The following is a 22,775-nucleotide window of genomic DNA, read 5'->3' as shown; positions in this document are numbered from 1 at the left end:
ATAGTGCTTTTCTACCTTGGGTGCTCAAAGCACTTTACACTAAGTAGTCATTTACCTACTGATGACGCAGCATCAGGAGCAATTGGGGGTTCAGTGTCTTGCTCAAGGACACTTCGACATGGTCTTGACCCTCTCAGCTGGGAGACGATCACTCTACCACCGAGCCATTTCACCCAAAGGAGGTGTGAAAGTCACGGCCGCTACTGTGTTTTGAAGTCACCTTTTATGGGACGCACCCATACTTTTTTGTTCTTCATTTTTGGGAAAACAAAGTGCGTCTTATATTTTGGGAATCATGGTACTTCTTACACAGATTTTTACAGCATTGGAAAACATTAAGAATGTTTGTGTCATGTATGTAAACCATATTAAAACTAAAATGATTTTCAGCCATTTTTTTAGCCTGCCTTTTTCTATTTTCATATATTTTTGAAAAAACTACAGGGAGAAACTAGGGCGGCGCTAAAGAGCTAAATGCAGCTCTCGAGCCGCAGGTTGCCGCCCCCCTGGCACCTACCTGCACAATTCTGGTCGGCTGCATCAACAGTGGAGCTACGGAACATAGCCCACTTGGGCTCAATGTCCACGTCCTCCACCAGAATGTCGTCACAGTTCTGTTGGCGGTTCTGACAGATGTTCCCAGAAGACGCTCACAAAACAGTTTAGTCTCCCCTGTCGGATTGGCATCTTCCTCCACCATTGGTGTTAACAGAATGCCAAGTGGTGATAGGTTGATAGCTCCGCCCTCTTCACGCGAGCGTGAATGATATGCAACCGCACGACCAATGTCATGGCCAGTCGAAGCACATTGTAGGACACCTTCAACCTTGAAACATGTTGGGACTATCTGGCCAGCACTGGCCAAGTGATTAGGATGTTCATCTACCACCATGATGTACTCATTTTTTTTAATGCATTTTTTAAACAATGTGTAATTGCTTGATTGATATTAGAATATTTAATATATTTAAGTGGAAAAAAATAGTATTGCAGTATCTGTTGCGTGAAAATCAAAGTGGAAATAAAATTTGACACAAATGTTCTTAATTCAGAATACTTACAGACCATTTATTGTCACCAAAATGTTGATATTTTAGTTGAGTATGCACAGGCAGATTGCTGTTGGTAATTGTTTTACAAACTGCAAAACAAGCTGATTGTCACTGGGAATTTTTTACATAGTAACAGTGTTCGAAGCCATGAGCATTGCTTGAAATGACTGTCAAATGTGACAGGTTGTGGTTTATTTAATTCAGAATACTTACAGACCATTTATTGTCACCAAAATGTTGATATTTTAGTTGAGTATGCACAGGCAGATTGCTGTTGGTAATTGTTTTACAAACTGCAAAACAAGCTGATTGTCACTGGGAATTTTTTACATAGTAACAGTGTTCGAAGCCATGAGCATTGCTTGAAATGACTGTCAAATGTGACAGGTTGTGGTTTATTTTTAATTATTTTTATTTTAATGTATAATGCAATCGCCGCAAGTACAGGACTTCTAATTGGTTAAAACAGATCTCGTCATAACATCAGCTTCTCTGATTGGTTCGCCTGAGCAGTCATTTCTTAATACGATATTGTACAATAATAACATAATTTTCAGCATGTGAAAATCCACAGTAGTAAAAGTTGTATAATATTTTTCCAGCATTTCTAAAAAAGTTCAACTCCCACGATCTACTGGGTCATCAAACGACACGTTAATCACCCTCGGTCCAAAGACTATTTCAAGAGCAAAATCGGTTTGTAGTTTTTGAGCATGCAAACACTTACATGCACACAAACACACACTCAAGATAATTGAACAGAAGTATTAACACATTTTATTCATGTGTAACAAAAGTGTATTTTAAAAAATATTTCAATTTTCAAGACCTGGGTTCTGACTGGGGATCCAAAAAGCTATTCCCCCACAATGATTTACCTATCTAAGCAGTGAGATACAATAAACGGTGCACCTAAAGCAGCCATTGTGCAAGCGCGTGTCAGCTTTCAATCTTAAAATTAGAGATGTACTTTTTCTCTTTTTTTGTTATATTTTTTTGCAGAATTTGGCCCCTGAAATCGCACAAAAGCTGTCGTCTTTTCAATATACTTGAGCCCAAGCATCTGCATAATTAGAATACTGTACAACTTCATTTATACACATCTTGCCATATTCACCCCACAATGTTCAAATATGCTTTCATTTTCAAGTGAAAAGCTCAATAGTTAAGTAAATTCATTAAATTCAGTGCTTGGCTCGGCACCAGAAATAGGCAACAAAACAAACAAACAAAAAACACACTTAACGGTGTCTTTCTTTTGGTAGCCCAAGCGTCTTACTCTACAATTGTATGCTAACAGCCAATGCTGAATTTGAAAGCTGAGTCTCTTGTGAGTGGACTTTCCTCCGTGTGTGGGCTCCTTTTGCAGCGTCAAGTCCTTGTGTCCTGTTCTTGTCTCCCGCAAGCTCTGAGCCGTCATTCTCTGTCTCTCTCCTCGTCCAGAGGATGAGTTTGTCTGTGCTCCCACATTTGCACCGCACAGTCCCACTGCGGAAACAAACAGAAAGGAACGTCTCTCCAGCTTCACACGAGTACCGTATTTCTCTGTGTACAAGTCGAGATTTCCCCCTCATTTTCAATCCCCATTGAGTGGGGTCAACTTCTACCCCCATAACTCAAAAGCAGAACAGTTTTCTTAACACATCTGTTTGAATAACATTAATTTGAATGCAAAATAAGTAATATGTCATTTACGCGTTTGCACTTTCAAGAAAAGGAAAAAACAGCTTGACTTGTCCGTTCAAGACAAAAACGCGAGAGCAGTGGCATGGCACGTGAGGATGTCAGCAGATGGGGGAGAAACACAGCAAAAAGCAACCGATCCACACTGATCTTGCCACACTTGTCACTTGGGTAAAGATGGCTTCAGCAAAGCATTCCTGAAGACCTATATTTCAAACAAATTGGACGGGTTCGAAGATGACTACCCGTGGAAGAGTAACGAGGACCTTTGCGCAAATGACAAGCGGGAAGGAGAGGATGTCCGGGATTTAAATGGGAGGAGCTATTTGCTGTGTCAGACAGTGATGATGACTTTGAGGGCTTTTCGAGAAATTCATTCAGTTGTGTCAAAAAAATACATTCAAACTTCAAATCATTTTCTTGTTGCAACATCAGTTTCAGCATTTGCGTCTACGTGCGCATACATCGCCTTGCACTTGTCTCGTTTCTGCCTCCCCACATAACCGCAACAGTATTGTTGTTTGATATACAAAGAAATACTCTGCACTGCACTATTCACTTTATACAAGCACCTTAATTATACTTGCACTAGACTCCAACGATTCACACTATTCTGTTTACACTGTTAACAAGCACCTTAAGTATACTTCTGTACTGGACTTATGTGTATCTTGTGTATTTTATTTCTCATATTTTATATCTCGACTTGAGGATACTGCTGGAAATGTGAATTTCCCTACGGGGATGAATAAAGTATCTATCTATCTATCTATCTATCTATCTATCTAAAAGTACCATAATTCTGTCATTTTAATAACACACACGTGTTATAATTATACAACCATGATTAATGTAACCACTAAAGTCGGAGGTACAATTATAATCGCGTTTTTGTAAAATTCACCCAAACAAGTAAAATTTGGAAGTTGACTTTGATGCGAGACATGTACTCAAGAGAAATACAGTACTTTTTAGCTGGAGTTTGTTGGTTGAAAAGGTTTTGTTCCCTTTGCAAAGCTTGATATTTTCCCCACTTGGGTGGATGCCTCTCTTTAATACACTGAAATAAAGTTTGTTGTAGCAGGGTTTAACCAAACGTTGCCGCGAGGCATGACTAGTTCCACGTCTGTTGCCACAAACCCAAACCGCTTCCAAACCACTGCCGATACAACTCCTGTCTTAGGAATGGTTCACTTTCTTCTGCTGTAGCCATATTGCGCTAGCCTATTTATTCTTTGACGTGTGCGTGAAGGAAACGAGAAGAAAGTGGAAGCTATGAAATCTCTTGAGGTGCGCTCAACAGGAAAGACAAGACTCATTCGGATCATTTTAAAAATCATCTGGTTTTGCAGTACCTGCATTTCCAAACCCAACCCTCCCACCCAAAAAGACATGGACTGATTACTTATTATACAAAAATAGAGCTGATACAATAGTTTTTGACAATTTTCAAATTCCGTTGAAGACGTAAATTCCATGAATCAAATTCTCAAATTTTTCATACTTGTGTGAAGGACGTGTAAACATTTCGCATGTCACTCACAGAGCTACTGATGATGTTGTCTTCGTATGGGTGCCAAGTGACGTCCCTCACGCAGGCACCGTGACCCAACAATTTAGAAACTACAGCACCCGTCAGCACGTCGTAGACTGTGTAACAACACATGATGCATGCACGCACACACACACGCGCACACACACACACACACACACACACACACACAAAGAGATTATGAACTCAATAAGAGAGACAGCTGCACAAAACAGAGGTTGCACTTACTGACGATCTTGCCGGTGGAACACCCAGAGTAGATGAACCTTTGTCCTGTACTGAACTCAGGTGAGAAACGGCAGCGGATGAGTGTGTGCAAAACGCCGTGGCCACGGTACGTCATCACCGAGGTGTCGCCGGCCAGCTTGTGTCGCCTCAGTGCTTGGGAGAAACAACATGCAGAAGAAGTAGTCATGTTCAGCTTGAGAATATGTTAAAGTAATCAAAAGAGAGAGCTACAGCTTAAATAGTGAGCGTGGTTAGGTTTACTATCATTTTCTTTGTTGCTACTTGATCGCTTAATAGGTATATATCCTTTTTTTTTTCATGAAAAAAGCAGCGACACGCTGTCAAGTGGGGGTGACGCTACTTTACGGTTTTTCACTTATTGTGTTATCTGAGGTTGTTACGGCATTATTTTTAATAAAAGCAGCAAGCAGACTGAACCACCGTCAGGGTCCATTAAACAAACCAAACAAACAAATTAAACAAACGCTTTTTCATCCAAAAACACTGTAGCAATATGATCATCTTAATGTCTTTGATGTGGTCTTTGATTTCAAAGTCACAAATTGTGGCGTTACTGCTTTTTTCCCCCTCTCCATCTAGTAATTTGCAGACGGTCCCTGCGCACTCGCCAAGCCTCAATGGCGTCTTTTCAGCAAAACGGACGGTTTAAATATTTTACAAATGTCTTTTTTTTGCCATTGTAGCTCGTAGTCCATGTTATGATGGAAGGCACAAAGGCATCATTGGTGTTAAGACAATGTTTTGGCTGAGAGGTATTGATTGCAAAAGTCTGAATCTGCCAATATCTTGCCAACTTTACTCGAGTACACAACCATTAGTTTTTGGTGAGCACGCAATAGTTTCTCGTGAGCACACGATACTATCTAGTGAGCACGCAATAGTTTCTGGTGAGCACGCAATAGTTTCTGGTGCGCACGCGATTTTTGCATGTCCTTTAGGACATAAATATTGGAAAAAAATACTGCTTTAGAATTCAAACTTGGAAGTCTTTTCACCTAGGTTTTGCTCTTTCCAGTTGTAGCACATACCTCTTTGAGGAACCCGCTGCCAGCGATAATCCCAATTCTGTTGCGTGACAGCCAGGCGCGAGGCCGCCAGTCCCTCTTTGGGCGAGAACTTCCTCACGTCCCAGAGCTTGATGGACTGGTCCTTCGAGTTGCTGATCAGATAGCGTGCATCACCCTGCCACGGTGACAATGAAAGTTGATGCTTGGATGTGAATAAGGACTTTGGTGTCCAAATTGACCTCTGAAAAATTATCAGTCACAGTCATAAAACATTGGCACCATTTTATCCACTGAAAGAGCTAAGGAAGAACCCGTATTTGATACGAGTCTTGATGTTATATTTTTTTCATTGCTCTTTGGATACCTTCTGTGACTCTTTTGTATGACAGCCGTTGCCCCTATTTCACTATCCCTAGCACACGCGAGTGCATGCCAGGGGGTTGTCAAGGGTTCGCCAGTGTTCTTTAACGTCACAAACGTTCGCCTGTAAGTTGTCAAACCAATATTAAATTCACACTGAGACAACACAAGGATATATAAAATGCTGTTGGTAAGGGATGGATGGATACAAACCTATTTGACCATAGGTGAAAATGGGATTGCCACCTAAACCTAATAATACAGTGGGCCCCCGGTTTACGAACCCCGTTTGAAGTATTTTTCATCTTACGACGTGGACCGCGGCGTTTTTTTTGTCCCCCTTTTACGCACAAACCTTTCGTCTTACGAACCATCCAACATGCCGGTCAGTGTGCCCGCACTATTTTTTTTCGCTTTGCTGCATCAACAAAAACAACAAAAACTTTTCTCGCATGTCACGGAAGTATGCTATTATATAAATATATATATATAAATATATATATATATATATATATATATATATATATATATATATATATATGCTATTGGTCGATTAAGGTCACAGTCACGGTCTCAGTCACGGAGATGCGGCTATGCTATTGGCCGGCGTCACGTCAATCACAGAAATGCCGATATGCTATTGGCCGAACGCCCTCATCTAGGTTGATGGCACGAGCCGATCGGTGTGTTGTGAAGACTTTGCAAACTTTATCTGTTACACATGGCTCCTAAAATTGCAAGTGGCGGTAAAGGAAGAAGTAAGAGGATGATGACAATAGAAACGAAGCAGGAGATAATAAAAAAATACGAAGGAGGCGCACGCATAGTTAACCTTGCTAGTGAGTATGGCCGTAACCGCTCGCCAATTTTCTAAGGGCAAGACTTTCCTTGTCAGGGGATGGACCTCGGTCAACAACAAAATGGAGAGGCTTCTTCTATTATGGATTAAAGAGAAGGAAATCGCCGGTGATATGTTCTAGTTTGAGAAAAGTTCCCGTTCAAGAAAATAAATCAATAAATTCTGCGGGTTGGTCTCTGCTCCCCTCCGCCTCCACCCAGCTCAAGTCACGTCGCCCCAAAGGTAAATGTCATTTTTCCTTTGTATATTTATGTTATTTAATTTAACTGTACAGTAGGTTATGTTACTCATTTTTAATATGTGTATAAAGTCGTGATGTTTTTACCTAAGGTCTTTGCACGCGTTGCATGCATTCACTAATTAACATAGTTTTGGATTGCCCGTCATACGGCCAATTCGAGTTACGAGCCTAGCCGCTGAACGGATTAAATTCGTAACACGGGGTCCCACTGTCGAGAGATGTGCCACTTTCGGCTGCAAAAACTGAAATCAAACGTTTGCGATACTTGGTGATACTTGGCAAAATTTTATCCAATTTGACAGGGTGTTTTGGACTGACAAATACGTAAGTCGAACTTGGGAGTACTGTTTTGGGTAGGTATTCTCCATTCTCACTATCAGCAGGCACCATTATGCCACTCAGCAATTGCTTTCACTACAGTGGCCAGTTTAATATTTTGAAAGAATGGAAGGAGAGAAAAAAATGGGATGGATGGTGAGGAACAGGCTTTCCGGAGTATTTGTAAAGCGAGGAGTTCCACAGGCAATTCGCCGACCTTTGGCGAAGGCGTACGCATTTTTGGTGTGCGCTTTACAATGTGAAGCCTTCAAAGTACACACGGGATTTGAGCATCAACTGAATCACACGTGAGATGTGATTTTAAGGTGCTGTTAATTACTTATAAAATTTTACACGGTTTAGCTCCTTCCTATCTCGTCGACTTAGTATCACCTTATGTTCCGTCCCGACAACTTCGATCACAAAATGCCGGTTTGCTATCGACCCCACCGGCTAAAAAGAAGTCTGCGGGATCAAGGGCATTTTCCATTCGCGCGCCAGTACTATGGAATGCCCTACCTATGGAAGTTCGCGCAACCACCTCAGTAGAAATGTTTAAATCCCGACTAAAAGCACATTTATATTCAAAAGCATTTAGTTAATTGAGCCTGTCTGCAGCTTTCTTGTTTTTTTTTCTTTTTTCCTGCCCCCCTCTTCCGGCTGGGAGAGGGGGCTAGCTAGATGGTGAGGGTTGACTTGACCGCCTCCATTGGGTCCTGCGCTGGTCGACCATCACGGGCTGGAATGTGGGATGGTTCCTGCCCAATAGCTTTGCCTGCTGTCAAGACATCACTGCACTATATAGCACAATATGTTTTCTGTAATTTATATTGTTTCTGTGTCTGGTACATGCAGCATCCACTTCAACCTGTGGGCCTGGAAGGGGGCTCCTCCCACCTGTGGTCCCTTCTGGAGGTTTCTCAATTGCTCAGCTCTGATACAAAATATCACCTTATTAGAATGAAGCTAGCTGACCTGAATATAAATCAAAGCAAAAAGCTAATTTGGTTGCCTCCCAAGCCTACGTTCACACTGCAGGGCTTAATGCTCATTTACGATTTTTTGTGGGGAGATTGTTCACATTTCCAAATAAATGTAACCTGTGTGTGTACGCTATCTGTGTCATTGAGACTGCCGTTAAAAGATAAGATCATATTGAAAAGACTTTGCAAACACCGTTTTTAGATAGGTAGCAACACGCACCTTGCTATGGATGAAGGTGATGCCGTCCCGGTGGCCCGCCAGCTGTCCAACAGGCTGTGGCTGATCCTCCCGCAGCGTCCTCCTGTCCCACACCTTGCACAGCGCATCGTCGCTGCCGGAGAAGAGCAGCTGGGATGAGCTGTCGGCGAACGCCACCGTGTTCACGTCATCCTCGTGGGCATCAATCTGTCCAAGAAGGTAAGACAGAACGTTCCTGAAAAACATCTATAGTATCTCAACTGGGAGGGTAATTTCTTGCATCTGACAAATTTCAAATTTCACCCATTTTGAACAACATGTTGCAATAGTTTACCCCCCCCCCCCCCCCCCCAAAAAAAAAAAAAAGTAATTCATCCCTTTTCTATACTTATACAAATAAGGGTCATAGGTGAACAGGAGTCTATCCTAGCTGATGCTGGCAACCAGTCTAGAATGCACTCTACCTCTTACTTAGTCAAAGGCTTTATACCAGCGGTGGGCTGTCAGGGCAAGCAAGGCCTTCTCTGCTGGACTAACGTAACATGACATCATTATCATATCTATAATAAACTATTTTACTAATTATAATAACTATTTTACTAATTATAATAACTATTATATATATATATATATATATATATATATATATATATATATATATATATATATATAAATTATTCTCCATATTCTGTTCTTTTCATGACATATATTTATTTGGTTACGCTCCTTCCAGTGTTGAAGTTTCAGGTTGGAGTTTTTAGTCAATTAGAATTCGGCTAACTTTTGTCGCCAGGCTGTATGAAATCTACCTGCAGTCAGGGGCCAGGGACTTCACGATCAACAGTTGCGGCCTTCTGAATGAGTCAATCTAGTTAATAGACAGTTGCAATAGGCAATCGGGTCATAAAGTTGCCATCTAGAAGCCTCATGTTGAACGTGACGTGATTGGATACTCACTGTAGGGAGGCAGTGCTATGTTGATCAACACTGTTTAACGTTGAAAAATTGAAATTGTTAAATAAAGTTATAATTTTTTTTTTAAAAAAAAACACGTTGCTCCACCAAGCAACACCGTGTTGCTTGGCTGATCTGCATTAAAAGCGTAGTGTACAGTGAAGCCAGACCCGCTGACATTTAGCAGAAAATCAAATCTACTCGTTTTTTTTTTTTTTTTTTAACTCACTGGCTGAAGAAGAGCAAAATGTAGATTGGACAAATGCGACTCTAGCATTAACTTCAGCATTAGCCTCCATGTCAATTGAAAAGGAATGATTGTTGGAAATCAAACGCACAGACAAACTACCATACCATACCAGACCTTACACCATACCATACCATACCAAACCAAACCAAACCAAACGAGATTGCATCACATCCACTTGGGCACGAGAAGGTTGGCTTATATCATTAAAGTACAAAAACTAACAAGGTATTTTTATCAAATGAGACAAAACAGTAATAATAAAAGTAATGGCCATACATTGTTTCCAAAGAAGTCCACCTTCTCCCACACAAGTCCACACAAGAAATCTCGTTTGCTCTTTTTGAGTGAACACAACAAGCAAACTAATTGGACCAAACTGTCAATCAATGTGCGTTTATTAGATCTGATCTTTCTACAGAAAAGACACAACTCGAGCGAGCGAGTGGTTGATGTTGAGCGTGCGAGAGCTAGATGTTGAGCAAGGGAGGGAGGGCTATCGTGAGTGAGCAAAGAGAATTTTAAGTGAACCTTTCTATCTGTGCTCAAAATCCATCGTTGCTCGCTCAAATTCTTATGATTGTGCACTCAATACTTTTTTCTGTGCTCAAAATCTATTTTTGCTCGCTCAAAATTTTTTTCTGTGCTCAAAATCTATTTTCGCTCGCTCGTGATTGGGTCACAAATGTAACTCCATACACAAGAAAGTGTGAGGAATAAAATATAATAATAATAATAATAATAATAATAATAATAATATATACTTAAATTGGCGTAGAATAACATGTGAAGGCCTCAGCTTTAATACTATAGAGTTGAAGGTATAGAAGGTTGAGGCCTTCACACAACTACTCCTGGATTCAGAGAGTTGTTAGTGTTTTATTTAGACTTTGAATCTATTTTGCAGAGTGACTGTTCTTTTTTTGGGTCAAAAATAAAAGAAAGGTTTTTTTAAGTACCTGTAATTCATTTAATTGAAATATTATGTATGCAAATACTAATGGTATTGGTTATTTTGGTATTGGTGAGTACTCGTACGAGTCTAAAAAACAAACAAACAAACAAACAAAAAACAGCATTGAATATCTCAAGACTTGAGTCCTGACAGTGGATATGACGCACACTCACTCACCTTCAGTGTTCTTTTATTCTGTTCGAGGTCAAAAACGTAAAGACAGCCATCATTTGCTCTGAATGAAGAGAAAGAGAAGAGGCTGAACAAACTAGTGTCATGTGACAGTCTATTTATAAATCCACTGTGCTGAAAAAAGTGGATCCATTTTAAGAGAGCTTGTAATAAGCTTCTCAATCGAAAACAAGTCGAATAAATTCAATCTTGAAACAAACTTTTATTACCTAAGAAAAACAAATTGCACTCACCCTCCCAGGATCTCTTTTCCATCTGTGGATGCAGCCAATGAGAACACACAAAACCTCCTTTCATCTGGACTACAAAACAAAACAGAAAAAGCATATATGAAACAGGTTAATTGACGCCAGTTACAAACAATACCATATTGTACAAAGAAAGAAAAAGCTTGATGCATCACTTTTAAAGATGCTATTTTTAAAGAGTACATGAAGCTTACGGCGGTCAAAGACCAGTCATTTTTGCGATTAACAAAAATGCAAATGACAAAACAAGGAATTAAAAGAAAAGGGATGACAAATACATCAATATTTAATATGGAAATTGAGGGAAGAGTAAATCCATTTGGTGAGGAGTGACAAATCACCTGCTTTGAAAACGTTTTAGTTACTATGAGGGGAAACACTAACTTGAGGTCCAATGCAGTGTGGTTTTCACCGTCCCCATCGATACTGCACAGATGAACTGCATGGGAAAAACACAAAAGAGATAAATGCTTAAGCCCCTATCCCGCTGTTTGCAAGTGATGGCAAATGTAGCAAATGCATATTCGTCAGATGTTAGTCAGGTTTGTTCAAGATTGCTGTTCTCCAGACATTCGCCAACAGCTTTTTAATAGTATTTCTAGTTGAAAGGAAATTTGGAACACGTTCAAAAACCGTACAGGATCATCTCTGGCGAGCGTTTGCGACCTCTGACGAACCCCGACAAGAGCAAACTTCAGATACCGTCACAGACATTCACAAATGTTTGCCCCTCGGGGTATAGGGGCTTGAGCACTTATAAATCAAAAGTCAATCACACAGTCCGTTGTTTTAAAGCAGGATGTTTGAAATTAATGCAGATATACTCTCTCAGTCAAAATTACTTTTTTTTTCAACTAGTGGCCTTTTTCCCAAATGAAGGGGTTCAGCAAACCATGTTCTTTTTATCACACTCCTTGTGGCTCACTGGGGCTTAAAAAAAAAAAAAAGTATGAAAATGAAAAAGATGGTGGGGAATATATTTTGTTTTAATATGTGTAAGAATAATTGTAAATGTAGTGATTATACATTTGCTACAATCAATAACCTCTTGCAATGAATAACACTTTATTGTGAAAATGAATGCACTGCTTGCAATGAAGAAATGCTCTGCTGTGAGAATGAATGATGGCTCAAACTTTGCCGTGGGAAGGCCAGCTCAATCTGCAGACAGGTGTCACTTGTGATTTACAAATGTCTTGCAGAATGTCTCACTACACAGAATGTTTTGCCAGACATATACTAATGTTCCACCCACAGGCACACACATCGATGGACAAGTACATTGGGTTCCGGCCATGTTTTTTTGTTTTTTTTTTCCCCCCCTCCCAGCTGCGCTTTTGCCCTTTTAGGGTCGGAACCCTTATGCAACTAGCAACCCCTGAATGAAAAAGCTTCAAGAAGAGTAGGACTTGTGCAGTCCTTCGACGTTCTGCTCATGAGCTGCTAAAAGAATAGAGTGCCTTTTCATCTTTGTTGTCTAGATTCTTATAAATGTCTACCAAATGAACCTGACAATATGGTTTATAACCATGCCACAAACATTCTTAATGTTTTCCAATGCTGGAAAAATTCGTAAGATAAATATTAAATTTCAACATTTCTATCAACCAACATTCATGGCATAGCACACGACCGTATTTCTTTCAGATTCCTTTCACGTGTAAGGCAAGTGGATGGGATCATACAACGCTGATCTGTGTTTATTTTGCGTTACGCTGTACGTGTTCAGAATGATATGTTTTATGCCTAGCGGTGTCAAGAGACAACATCTGGAACTTTACACCTGTGGATGTATTTCCTGCATGTTTGCTTTGTAATAAGAAGTTGTCAAGTGACACAAACACTTACATGTCCGATAACAGAAGTCACATTGAACCGGTAAGAACGTAATTCTTTGACAAGCACCTATTTAGTAACAAATTAGCTGCATTTCTAAAGGGATTTCAAATTTTTGAAAGCATATACTTGAAATGACACATAAGGATAATATTGTGATTTGTTGCTCAGGTCCGAGGATGCCGCTTCTTTTTAGTGTTTTCTTGAATCCTCAAAATAAAAATGACTAAAAAAAAATGTGATTTCTTTATTGTATTTCTCAAATTTCATCAATGCAACAAAACATAATACTTAAATGATGTAAAGGAAGTTAAGGCAGCATTTTACAGCAGAGTAGTCAATTAGTGCGTCATTCCCTGCTGGATGCGTTTGAGGGAAAATAAACATTTAATCAAGAAGGCTTATTATTACAGTCACCTTAATCATTTTGATAGAAAGCTAATAGAGGCATTTATGGCATTTCCCTTATTTGAGCCTTGATTTAAACAAAATTTAATGTAAAGTGTTTACTTGTTTGACATGCTGTCTAAAATCATTTAGAAGAAATATAGTCCGCACACAGAGCAAAGTAATACAACTGCCAGACTCCATTGTGCCCTTTTCTTACTGTAGTCAGACCAGCTAGAGTAGAGCACGTGCTGAGCGTCCGGCGTGAAGCAGACGTCCAGAACACTCCAGCCAACATCTCGAGCCTTCACAATCTGCCGAAGTAGAAAGCGTCCTCTGCTTGTATCATATAAGCGGATGTTCTGATCTAGAAGGGACAAACCATCATTGAAATTTTACATGCAACAGTGTGCATTACTAATTTTTAATGGATAGTGCATGCCTCACGCACACACCTCATGCACAGTACACAGCATCAATCTTTATTTACTTAAATAACTTATGTTTCAGTTTTGTTTTGATCTTCAAAATTTACCCTGGCAGGCAGAGAGAAACATGTTGCCATCCTCGCTGTAGACGCCACAGAAAGCTTTGTGGTGGTATGTAGCCTTTTGAGAGACATAGTTTGGCAGGAAACTAGAGTGGAAACATAAGGGATGTATGACAACAGTGTGATTCTCCTCATAAATACATTGTACTAATTACACATAAAAGTACAGTAGACTCCAGAACCATTTGATGGTTGCATAACGAAATAATGAAACATAGCATGACATAGGGTGGCATGTCTCAGCAGTAGAGTGCTCATCTACCAACCAGAATGTTGTGGGCAAGACACAGGAGTCTTATTTGCTACCGGTGGCAATGGTTGCACCCTGTGTGGTAGCAGCCTCCACTGGTGCATAAATGTCTGTGTATGTATATGAATGGGCAATTGTGAGCCTTTGGAAAGTGCTTTGAGCGCCATATGGTGTAGAAAGTGATATGAAAGTGCACTCCATACACAGTAAAATGAATTTGGGACTATGTGTTAAAATAATAATAATAAAAAAAATAAATAAAAAAATAAACTGAATCCATCTATTTTTTTAACTGCTTGTCAGTGATTTGAAAAAAATGTTTTTAACCACTGTATATACAATAGAATGCACTACAAATAAAATGCTTAATGCTCAAATTCGTAAACGAAGTAATATTTTCTTGTAAATATTAGCTTATTTGGAATTTGAAGCGCACAACATGTTCCAAAAAGATGAGTCTAGTGGCAAAAAAGACAAAAAAAAAAAATCAGGAAAAAAAAAATGACAGAACTAAATTGAGGTCTGCTTATCAAACACCAGTTTGAAACATCCAACAGATGAACAGGCAAATTGGGTACAGTGACTGAATTTCAAAGGAGCTTCCCTGAAGGACTCTGTCAATCACAAGGGAAGATGGAGTGACAATCAACCTCGTGAACAAGTATGTGAGAAAATAGTCGAAATGTTTAAGGACAATGGGTTTAGTATTAACGTACAAATGCAAAGAATTTAGGGATTTCATTATCTACGGTCCAGTGAAAAGACTCAGTGAAATCACTGCATGTAAGCGGAGAGGCCGAAAACCAACATTGAATGCACAAGACCTTTGATCCCTCAGGCACATTGGACTGGAAAACAACATGAATGTGTAAAGGACATCATCACATGGGCTCAGGAACACTTCAGAAAACTACTGTCATTAAATACAGTTGGGTGTGACAATTTGTGAGCGCAACTTCAAACTCTGCTTTGCAACACAAAAACCATTTATAAACAACAGCCAGAAATACCGCAGACATCTCTGACTCCAAGCTCATCTAAGATGCACTGATGTAAATGGAAACATGTTCTGTGGTCTGATGAGTCCATCCTTGCAATTGTTTTTGAAAATTGTGAGCATTATGTCCTCTGGACCAAGAAGGTAAAGAAGTATCCGGACTTCTATGAACGCAAAGTTCAAAAGATAGTATTTGTGTATTGGTGGTGTGTTAGCGTAAATGGCATGAATGACTTTCATGTTTGTAAAGATACCAGAAGTTTGTTTCATGTTTGTAAAGATACCAGAAGGATAAATACAGGTTTTGGAGAAACACATGCTGCCATCCAAGCAACATCCTTTTTATGGATACCGCTGCTAATTTCAGCGAAGCAACACTAAACTACATTATACAACCGTGTACTGCCATAATTGAAGTTGTACCTCAAGTACGCATTCCATCTTCAAATATTCAATCGTTTCCTTAGTTCCCAAACGTTTATTGAATGTTGTTAAAAGGAAAGGAGATGAAACACTGATCAACATTAACCTTCCCAAGCCTTTTTGGACTGTGTTACAGCCATAAAATTCAAAGTTACCAAAAAAAAAAAAAATTTAGACATTAAATATGCTTGTAATCTTTGTAGTGTACTCCCTTAAATATAGGTTGAACATGAATTGCGAATCATTATAATCTGTTTTTGTTAATTTTAACATATGTGCCAACTTCATTAGAAAGGGGTCTGTACCATTCAGCGTATTTTAAGTGGAGGAAACATTCCATATGCCTACTGTGTGTCTTGTCTAGTTTTATGTGGCACTTACTGTGAGCGGATGCGACTGCACTCTCCATGAGAAAAACTTGAGCTTCTACATCTTCCTTGTGCCCTCTAATCAAGATGACAAAAAACACAAACATACACACATTAATATGTGCCAACCGCAACAAAAGATAACATTATTAAAAAGATTGTAATTTCGGAGTGAGAATATCAAACTGGAAGACATTCACATCAATAAGTACCAAAGAAGTAGTTGTCAATTTTGTAAAGTGCACTTGTGCTATGATCTCACCGCACTGCCCCTATTGAAAGTCAATCTAAAGTCAATCTGAAAGGGATTTCAACTGGCCCTGTCCTCATTGAGCAAAGTAAAGCAAGCAAAGATTTACGTCTTGAAAGTGGTCTGGAAAATGTTGCAGACAGCAAAGTCAAGGTATGCTATATACCATTTCACTTAACAAAGAGACAAAACAGCCCAGAGACCAAATAGTTGTCTGTGTCTTGACCACAAAGACCAATGTGGCACTAACGTTATGCATGGATCACCAAATCAATGCAGTCTTTCCGTGTTTTGCAAACTCATATGACTCACGAAAGCCACACAGGGACGGTGTACTCACAATCATTTTTTTAAACTGAAAAGCAACATCAAGAGTACATGAGACATCTCTGATGCAGATTCAAGTTCAACTACATGTCAATTGCAGGTTATTCTAACTACAGCTACAAAAAAATATTATTTTATTATTACATTAAAAACAGTACAGATGCTCCTCGACACACAAATGAGTTACATTCTGGGCGCATGTTTGTTAGCTGAATTCGTTCATAAGTTGTTCGAAATAAAAATCAACCTGAAACCCCCCCCCAATAAATCAGGAAGAAAAAAAAAAAACTGTGTTGTTTAGTACATTGATAGCTGCTCTGACAATTGATCATTGTCACTATACCATGCTTCCAGGAGAAACATAAAAATCAACCAAAGCCTGTTAACATCATACACTTCTTGCAATGGTACACTATATTTCGAAGCAATGACTGGCCTCTCGGAACATTTCCTCCTTGACTAAAACGGAGAGGATTGGCAGAGAGCACATTCTCCTCGAGTACTGTACTATATTTAAATGTCTATCCTACACTATGTCCAACCTGCACTACACTATACGTGGGGGAAAGGCATACTGGGAGGCAATATTTGTTTACACTAGCAGCATTGCAATGATCAACCCCCCCCCCCCCCCCCCCAAAAAAAATGTCTTCATTTATGTTGTAAAACATATTTTAATCCCAATTTAAGAGCCTTTGGTATCTCAGGAAATGTGCTAAATACAAAATCTGACTCACAAGCAACTCTGCTTGTATCTCCGACTGTTTCTACGTCGAATGTCGAGCAGCATCTGTATTTTATATTCCCCATAATTTGGAAACTGTGGATCATTGTTCTTGAAAATGCTAAATTGTCCATCGCTATAATAGTGGGTTGTGTGAATGTGTGTTTGTGAACATAACCTTAGTGAAGATTACCATAACAGAAAAAGCATAATTAAGTTTAAAAATGGCTCTAAAAGATTAATCACTTATTATAATGGTAGTTGATTAATTTGGTGGTTGATTGGTTGTCACTTCATTGATTAGTTGTGACACATGTACTTTTGTAAGCTTTGACAGACTCGCTGTTTGAGCTTTACGACTCACCTCTGTTAACATGTGTGTGAAACTTGTCTTGCGTTTCCGGTCGGACGAAGCAGTGGCAAGCAGGATTTGAGTTCTGATTTCACTGCGATCCACCTCGTGTGTGTCAGGCTGGGCGTCCACTATCAAGATAACACAGGACTCACAATTGCTGACAGTCATTCAGAATATTTCACTGTTTCTTCTTTGTGAGGTTACCGGGCGGATTGTAGCGGTTGCCCAGCCGACCCTCCCATGCCCCATCGCTGTCCTCATCGGAGTCTGAGTATGACTGGACGAGCTCCAACCCTGTAGCTCCGCTGCCATGGACCAGTCTGACCTGGCCCCTGAGAAAAAAAACAAAACACACAATTTGAGTTGCAATAGGGATCTTCACAGCAGTGATTGTGTCGCATCTCACTTGCCTGAGTTGCACAAGTAGTGCATCGGATCAAAAAACATTGCAATGATCAAAAAACTCCCGCCCAAAAAGATTAATGATCGTTGATATTATAGAACACATTTTAATCCCAATTTAAGACCCTTTTGTTTATTAAGACAATCGGCCAATGTATTAAATAAGAATGCATCCAGCCTTATTTTGCATTGAGACTAGTTTTTCTAAAACATGACAGCTATATTTGACGTTGTAAGTTGAATGTTTTTTTTCATTTTCCCGTAACACAGATTTTATTAAGAAAAGACAGTTCGTCTTATTCGTTTTAAAGAGGTAAAAAGCCCTGAAAGTGCAATTTAACGCACACCCTCTACATAGAATTACAAGCTAGCCGATGTCATATCATAGGAAAAAAAGTAAAAAAAGAAAGCAAGGTTACAGATGGTAAATGGACTTTCACTTATATAGCGCTTTTCTACCTTAGGTACTCAAAGCGCTTTACACTAACTAGTCATTTACCTACTGATGACGCAGCATCAGGAGCAACTGGGGGTTCAGTGTCTTGCTCAAGGACACTTAGACATGGTCTTGATGGTCGGGGGATCGAACCCACGGCCTTTCGGCTGGGAGACGACCACTCTACCACTAAGCCATGCCGCCCCAGATGCCAGACTACATCCTATTATTGCCAGCTGTTCACTCATTGGTAGCAGTAAGTAGCGCAGTGGTTTTCAACCTTTTTGACCCAACGCACATTTATTTATTTTAAAAAAAAATCTTGAGGCACACCACCAATTGAAAATTTTTAAATGTGAAACTCTTTATCCTACATTAACCATATACGTAAAGTCATTCTAATCAAAGTTTAATCAACAGGAATCAAATAAACACCATTCAACACCCCAGATTTATTATAGGGAATAAAATCCAGTTTCTTTTTGTGTCTGTCCCAATAAAGTAATGTTTTTTGCCGTTAAGTTTGGACTCTAGTTTTCGGTTGTTTACTCTCCTGCTAATGCTGACTCAGATGCTGACTCATTCGAAAGGTAAGGTTCCACATTGTCCTTTTTTTTTTTTTTTTTTTTGCTTGGCACGAATTAGATAATTTACATAAGATACTAAGATACTGCACTCAAAATAGGAAAAAAAAAATCACTGTATGGAAAACACCCCCGCGCAATTTTTTAAAAATTTCTTACAAGGCACCACTTTGCTTGTAAATCCTTTTAAAATGAAACATTAAATCTGCAGACCATGTGCAAAGATGATAAAAAATAGATTTACATTGAAAATGTAACACACACAAAAATTGCAAAAAAGTTCTCATTGTTATTGTATTTGAGTTGACAAAAATTTACCTCCTTAGTAGGTAAGCCAGCACTTCAGCTAAGTCGACGTCCTCTTCTGATGCTGACAATGTGTCCCCGGGTTGCCTGTTGCTGCTACTGCTGCCACTGCTACTGCTGCTCTGGTTTTGGTCTTCGGACTGTTCAGCTGGGTTGCCACTGGAGGATCCCCTTCCACCAGACATCCCAGAACTGGACTGAGAGCCCATAGACTGGAGAGCACCTGACCAGAAGAAAGACCTCAAATTAACATACCATCTGAGATGCTCCATAACATTTCCTTAATCAACTGCTAATTAAGCCCCGAGGAGCGTCTGCTGCAAGGTCCTATTCATACAGAGGACATGTTACAAAATTTTGTCATGTCTTTCGTCAGCATTCCTGGAAAACGTCCACATTAGTCAGTCCATCAAACTCTTCAAGTTAAACCATATTGTAATCAAAAGTCTGTCCATCATCATTACTTTAAAGTCACTTCCGTCATCACTTCTGTCAGTAAATTCCACTGATCGGTAAGTCATCAGTCCATAAAAAAAAAAGAAAAAAGAATCATCATCTAACATTTTCTAACAGAAAATCCAATTTGATAGAAGGCAAGTGTTCAATGCATTTTGCTCTAAAATACTTGTAAACAGAAGACAACATTCAAAACAAACTCCTCCCAGTGGGCAAAATGGTTAGCGCTTCCTGCATGCTATTTGATGTAGTTAGCTGATAAAATAAATTAATGCACACATACGTGTATCTAAACATTTTCGTACTAACCAAATATTTCAATTCATTTAATTAATGTCAGGAGGTGTTCTTTGTTCAATTGGTAAAGGGTTATAGATAATAGAGTGTATGACAAAAGGCAGTCATGTTTAAAATAGAGAAAAATAAAAGTATACTTTCTGAATATCTATAACTGTAAATATTTACCTTTTCACATTTAAAAATGCAATCATGATTACTTCAATTATGATTTTTAAACTTTGACTATTACTATAAAGATCAAAGGGTTCAGGTAACACTCGTACTGTATATGACTTTCAGGCCTTTTCGCTAAATCCACACTATTTGAAGAGCTTAAGTCTCAAGCAAAAATATGGGAAATTCTTCATATAATCTAAAATAAAAATGTATTTTCACATAAAATGTCACATAATTTAATATTTATACGTGACAGCAAGTAGACAGTAGTTCTTGTCTTATTTAAAAAAAAAAACATTAAAAAGAACAACACAAACCCTGTTTCGTGTCCTTAGCTTTTAATGTTTTGATGGTATGATGTCATTTTCCCTCTTGTTTTTAGACGTTTTGGATTATTGCATTTGGCCATGATCATTTGTTAACATCGCCACAGCTGCCCAGAACATCCGCCCCTGTTGCTGAAAATAATACGAAAAGAAATAATGCAAAAAGTGTCCAAAAAATGAAACTTGGCTTTGTTATGCTCTGTTCACTTTTTTTGGAAGATGATTTGGCATTCATGTCTATATTTCAAATTCACTACTTTAACCTCCCTTAGGGTGTCCTTGGCAAATGAACAAAAAAATTAAGTAACTTCACTACTATGTGTGGAAGTGTCCCAAGACTGTAGCAGAGTTCAACACAAAACATGGAAAACATGACACAATACCTATTGCTAAGTATGCATGGTCTGATAACTGAGTTCAAGGTTTACTGTAGTTTATTTGATTTTATTTTTTTTAACTCAAGGTTTCAAAAACTGTCTATAAGCTGTGATGACCACTTTTCTTTTTTACTTGATATAAAGAAGTGGGCATTTGAACGGAACAGAATTTGATTGGCTGCTTGCAGAGCTCAAAATTTGACTCTGAAAAGGCATTTTTGATCAAAAACTAATATTCCTCAAGCCAATCAAATGAACTTGCTTCGTGTACAATTTTAAGACAAGCGATAGCAATCGACTTTGAAAATGTAGCACATCATTTAGAGCAGGTGTCTCCAAACTTGGTCCTCGAGGGCCACTGCCCTGTGTGTTTTCAAGGTTTCTTTCTCCGACACACCTGATTCAAATGATCAGGATCATCTGCCCTGTATGTTATCCAGGTTTCTTTCCTCGACACACCTGATTGAAATGATCAGGATCATCAACCTGGAAAACATGCAGGGCAGCTGCCCTGGAGGACCAAGTTTGGAGACCCCTGATTTAGAGGAATTTTTTTCAAAGTCTAGAGCCCCTCACAGTGGACATTTGTGGAAGTGAGGTGAAGTTGAAGTTCAGTGATACGGTATTACTAGTGCTTGCAGAGTTGACTTAACAATGCGCTTCTGAAAATTAGATGGAAATCACTGTTTATTTATTTATTTATTTTTTACTACCTTCTTGGCATGGATTGAGGATAAGAAGAAGGTTTTTGTCTCAAAAATATATTACCTGAATATGAAGGAGCACTGTGTCAACATGTTACCAAATATTCAATAGTTTAAATTCAATAGTTTAAATTCATTAGTTTAAAAAAATAAATAAATAAAAATAAAGGATTATGCTCCATGGAAAAAGACAGAGCTGTAATTTTAATACCGTTTTTATTTATTTATTTTTTTGGCTTGTGGTTAACTGTCAGAAACTACTATGTCTATTGCCAAGTTAAAATAAATAAATAACTGGGAATGTTAAATACTTAGACACGATAGCAATCAAAATCGTACTGCAATGTATAATCAAAACAATGTTGAATAAAAAGAATAAATTTCTTGTCAGGTGACTTTTGCTTCACCCTATCAAATACAGGGTATTTAATAGGGTGAAGCAAACAAGTATAAACAAGTATACTTGTGTGCGTGTGTGAGAGCACGATTTATTCTGTTTTGAGTTTAAATGAATAATAAACTGAAAAGGGCAAGCAATTCAACGAGGTCGTTTGTTCTAGATATAAGGGCAAATAAAACAACTACACCTCATACTTTGCTCTTACAAAACATAAGAAACGACTTCATTGGAAAGAACTTCTACCAAGCTATGCACAACAAAACAACGTCAAAGCGTAAACAACTTGAACAGTGAAGCGCTTGCAAATACAGGACCAATTAAGTTGTAAAAATCATGCAAACTAACTGATCGGGCTGGTTGCAATCCTTTCTCCATTTGACATGTTTCGCAACTATTAAACCAGGAAGCAACATATGCACTGTTCGCTTCTTGTCTTCATGTTACATGAGCTGATTTTCAGGCTAGCTAGCCCCAATGCTAACCACTCTGGCGTCTACATTACCGTTTGGTTGTCAAACGGTCTCCCTGACACCGTTCAGTGGTTGTCAGCCCCGTTGTGTTGCTTCGGTTGAATACAACAGAAAACGTCTTGTGGTTGACAATAAAGAAAAAAAAATCCCAACGTTGACTGCACGGCGCTTTATCTATCGGCTAGTCGGCGAAACGCCATGTTGTTTACAAAAAGTATACCCCTGCCCCCTCACTATCACGCACTGTTGTGAACTCTCCAATAAGAAAAGTAGCTATTGGCTGTCCTAAATG

General features: G+C 39.0%; 1 protein-coding gene across 1 annotated transcript; it reads right to left on the bottom strand.

The window, feature by feature from the left end:
- Positions 1-1,446: 1,446 nt before the first annotated feature.
- On the bottom strand, positions 1,447-22,718 carry dcaf11 (ddb1 and cul4 associated factor 11). Its single transcript, XM_088401917.1, has 15 exons — positions 22,516-22,718; positions 19,307-19,517; positions 17,771-17,898; positions 17,576-17,694; positions 15,924-15,988; positions 13,858-13,958; positions 13,543-13,689; positions 11,484-11,538; positions 11,085-11,153; positions 10,837-10,894; positions 8,525-8,710; positions 5,565-5,718; positions 4,516-4,668; positions 4,279-4,385; positions 1,447-2,540 (listed from the first exon to the last, which is right to left on the bottom strand). Exons 2-15 carry the CDS (start codon positions 19,501-19,503, stop codon positions 2,469-2,471), a joined length of 1,611 nt encoding a protein of 536 aa, XP_088258043.1. The 5' UTR covers positions 19,504-19,517; positions 22,516-22,718; the 3' UTR covers positions 1,447-2,468.
- Between the last annotated feature and the right edge of the window lie 57 nt (positions 22,719-22,775).

The sequence above is a fragment of the Hippichthys cyanospilos genome, chromosome 19 (assembly GCF_059441005.1).
Source record: "Hippichthys cyanospilos isolate Australia breed blue-spotted pipefish chromosome 19, RoL_Hcya_1.0, whole genome shotgun sequence".
NCBI classification, from domain to species: Eukaryota; Metazoa; Chordata; class Actinopteri; order Syngnathiformes; family Syngnathidae; genus Hippichthys; species Hippichthys cyanospilos.
Note: the sequence above shows the minus strand (reverse complement) of the source record. Positions and strands in the feature narration are given on the sequence as shown.

Coding starts and splice junctions, on each gene's coding strand:
- dcaf11 (XM_088401917.1), bottom strand. CDS start 19,503: ATGGGCTCTCAGTCCAGTTCTGGGATGTCTGGTGGAAGGGGATCCTCC. Junction 13,959..15,923: donor TGCAGTCGCATCCGCTCACA/GTAAGTGCCACA, acceptor TTTCCACTCTAG/TTTCCTGCCAAACTATGTCT. Junction 10,895..11,084: donor GGAAAAGAGATCCTGGGAGG/GTGAGTGCAATT, acceptor CTCTTCATTCAG/AGCAAATGATGGCTGTCTTT.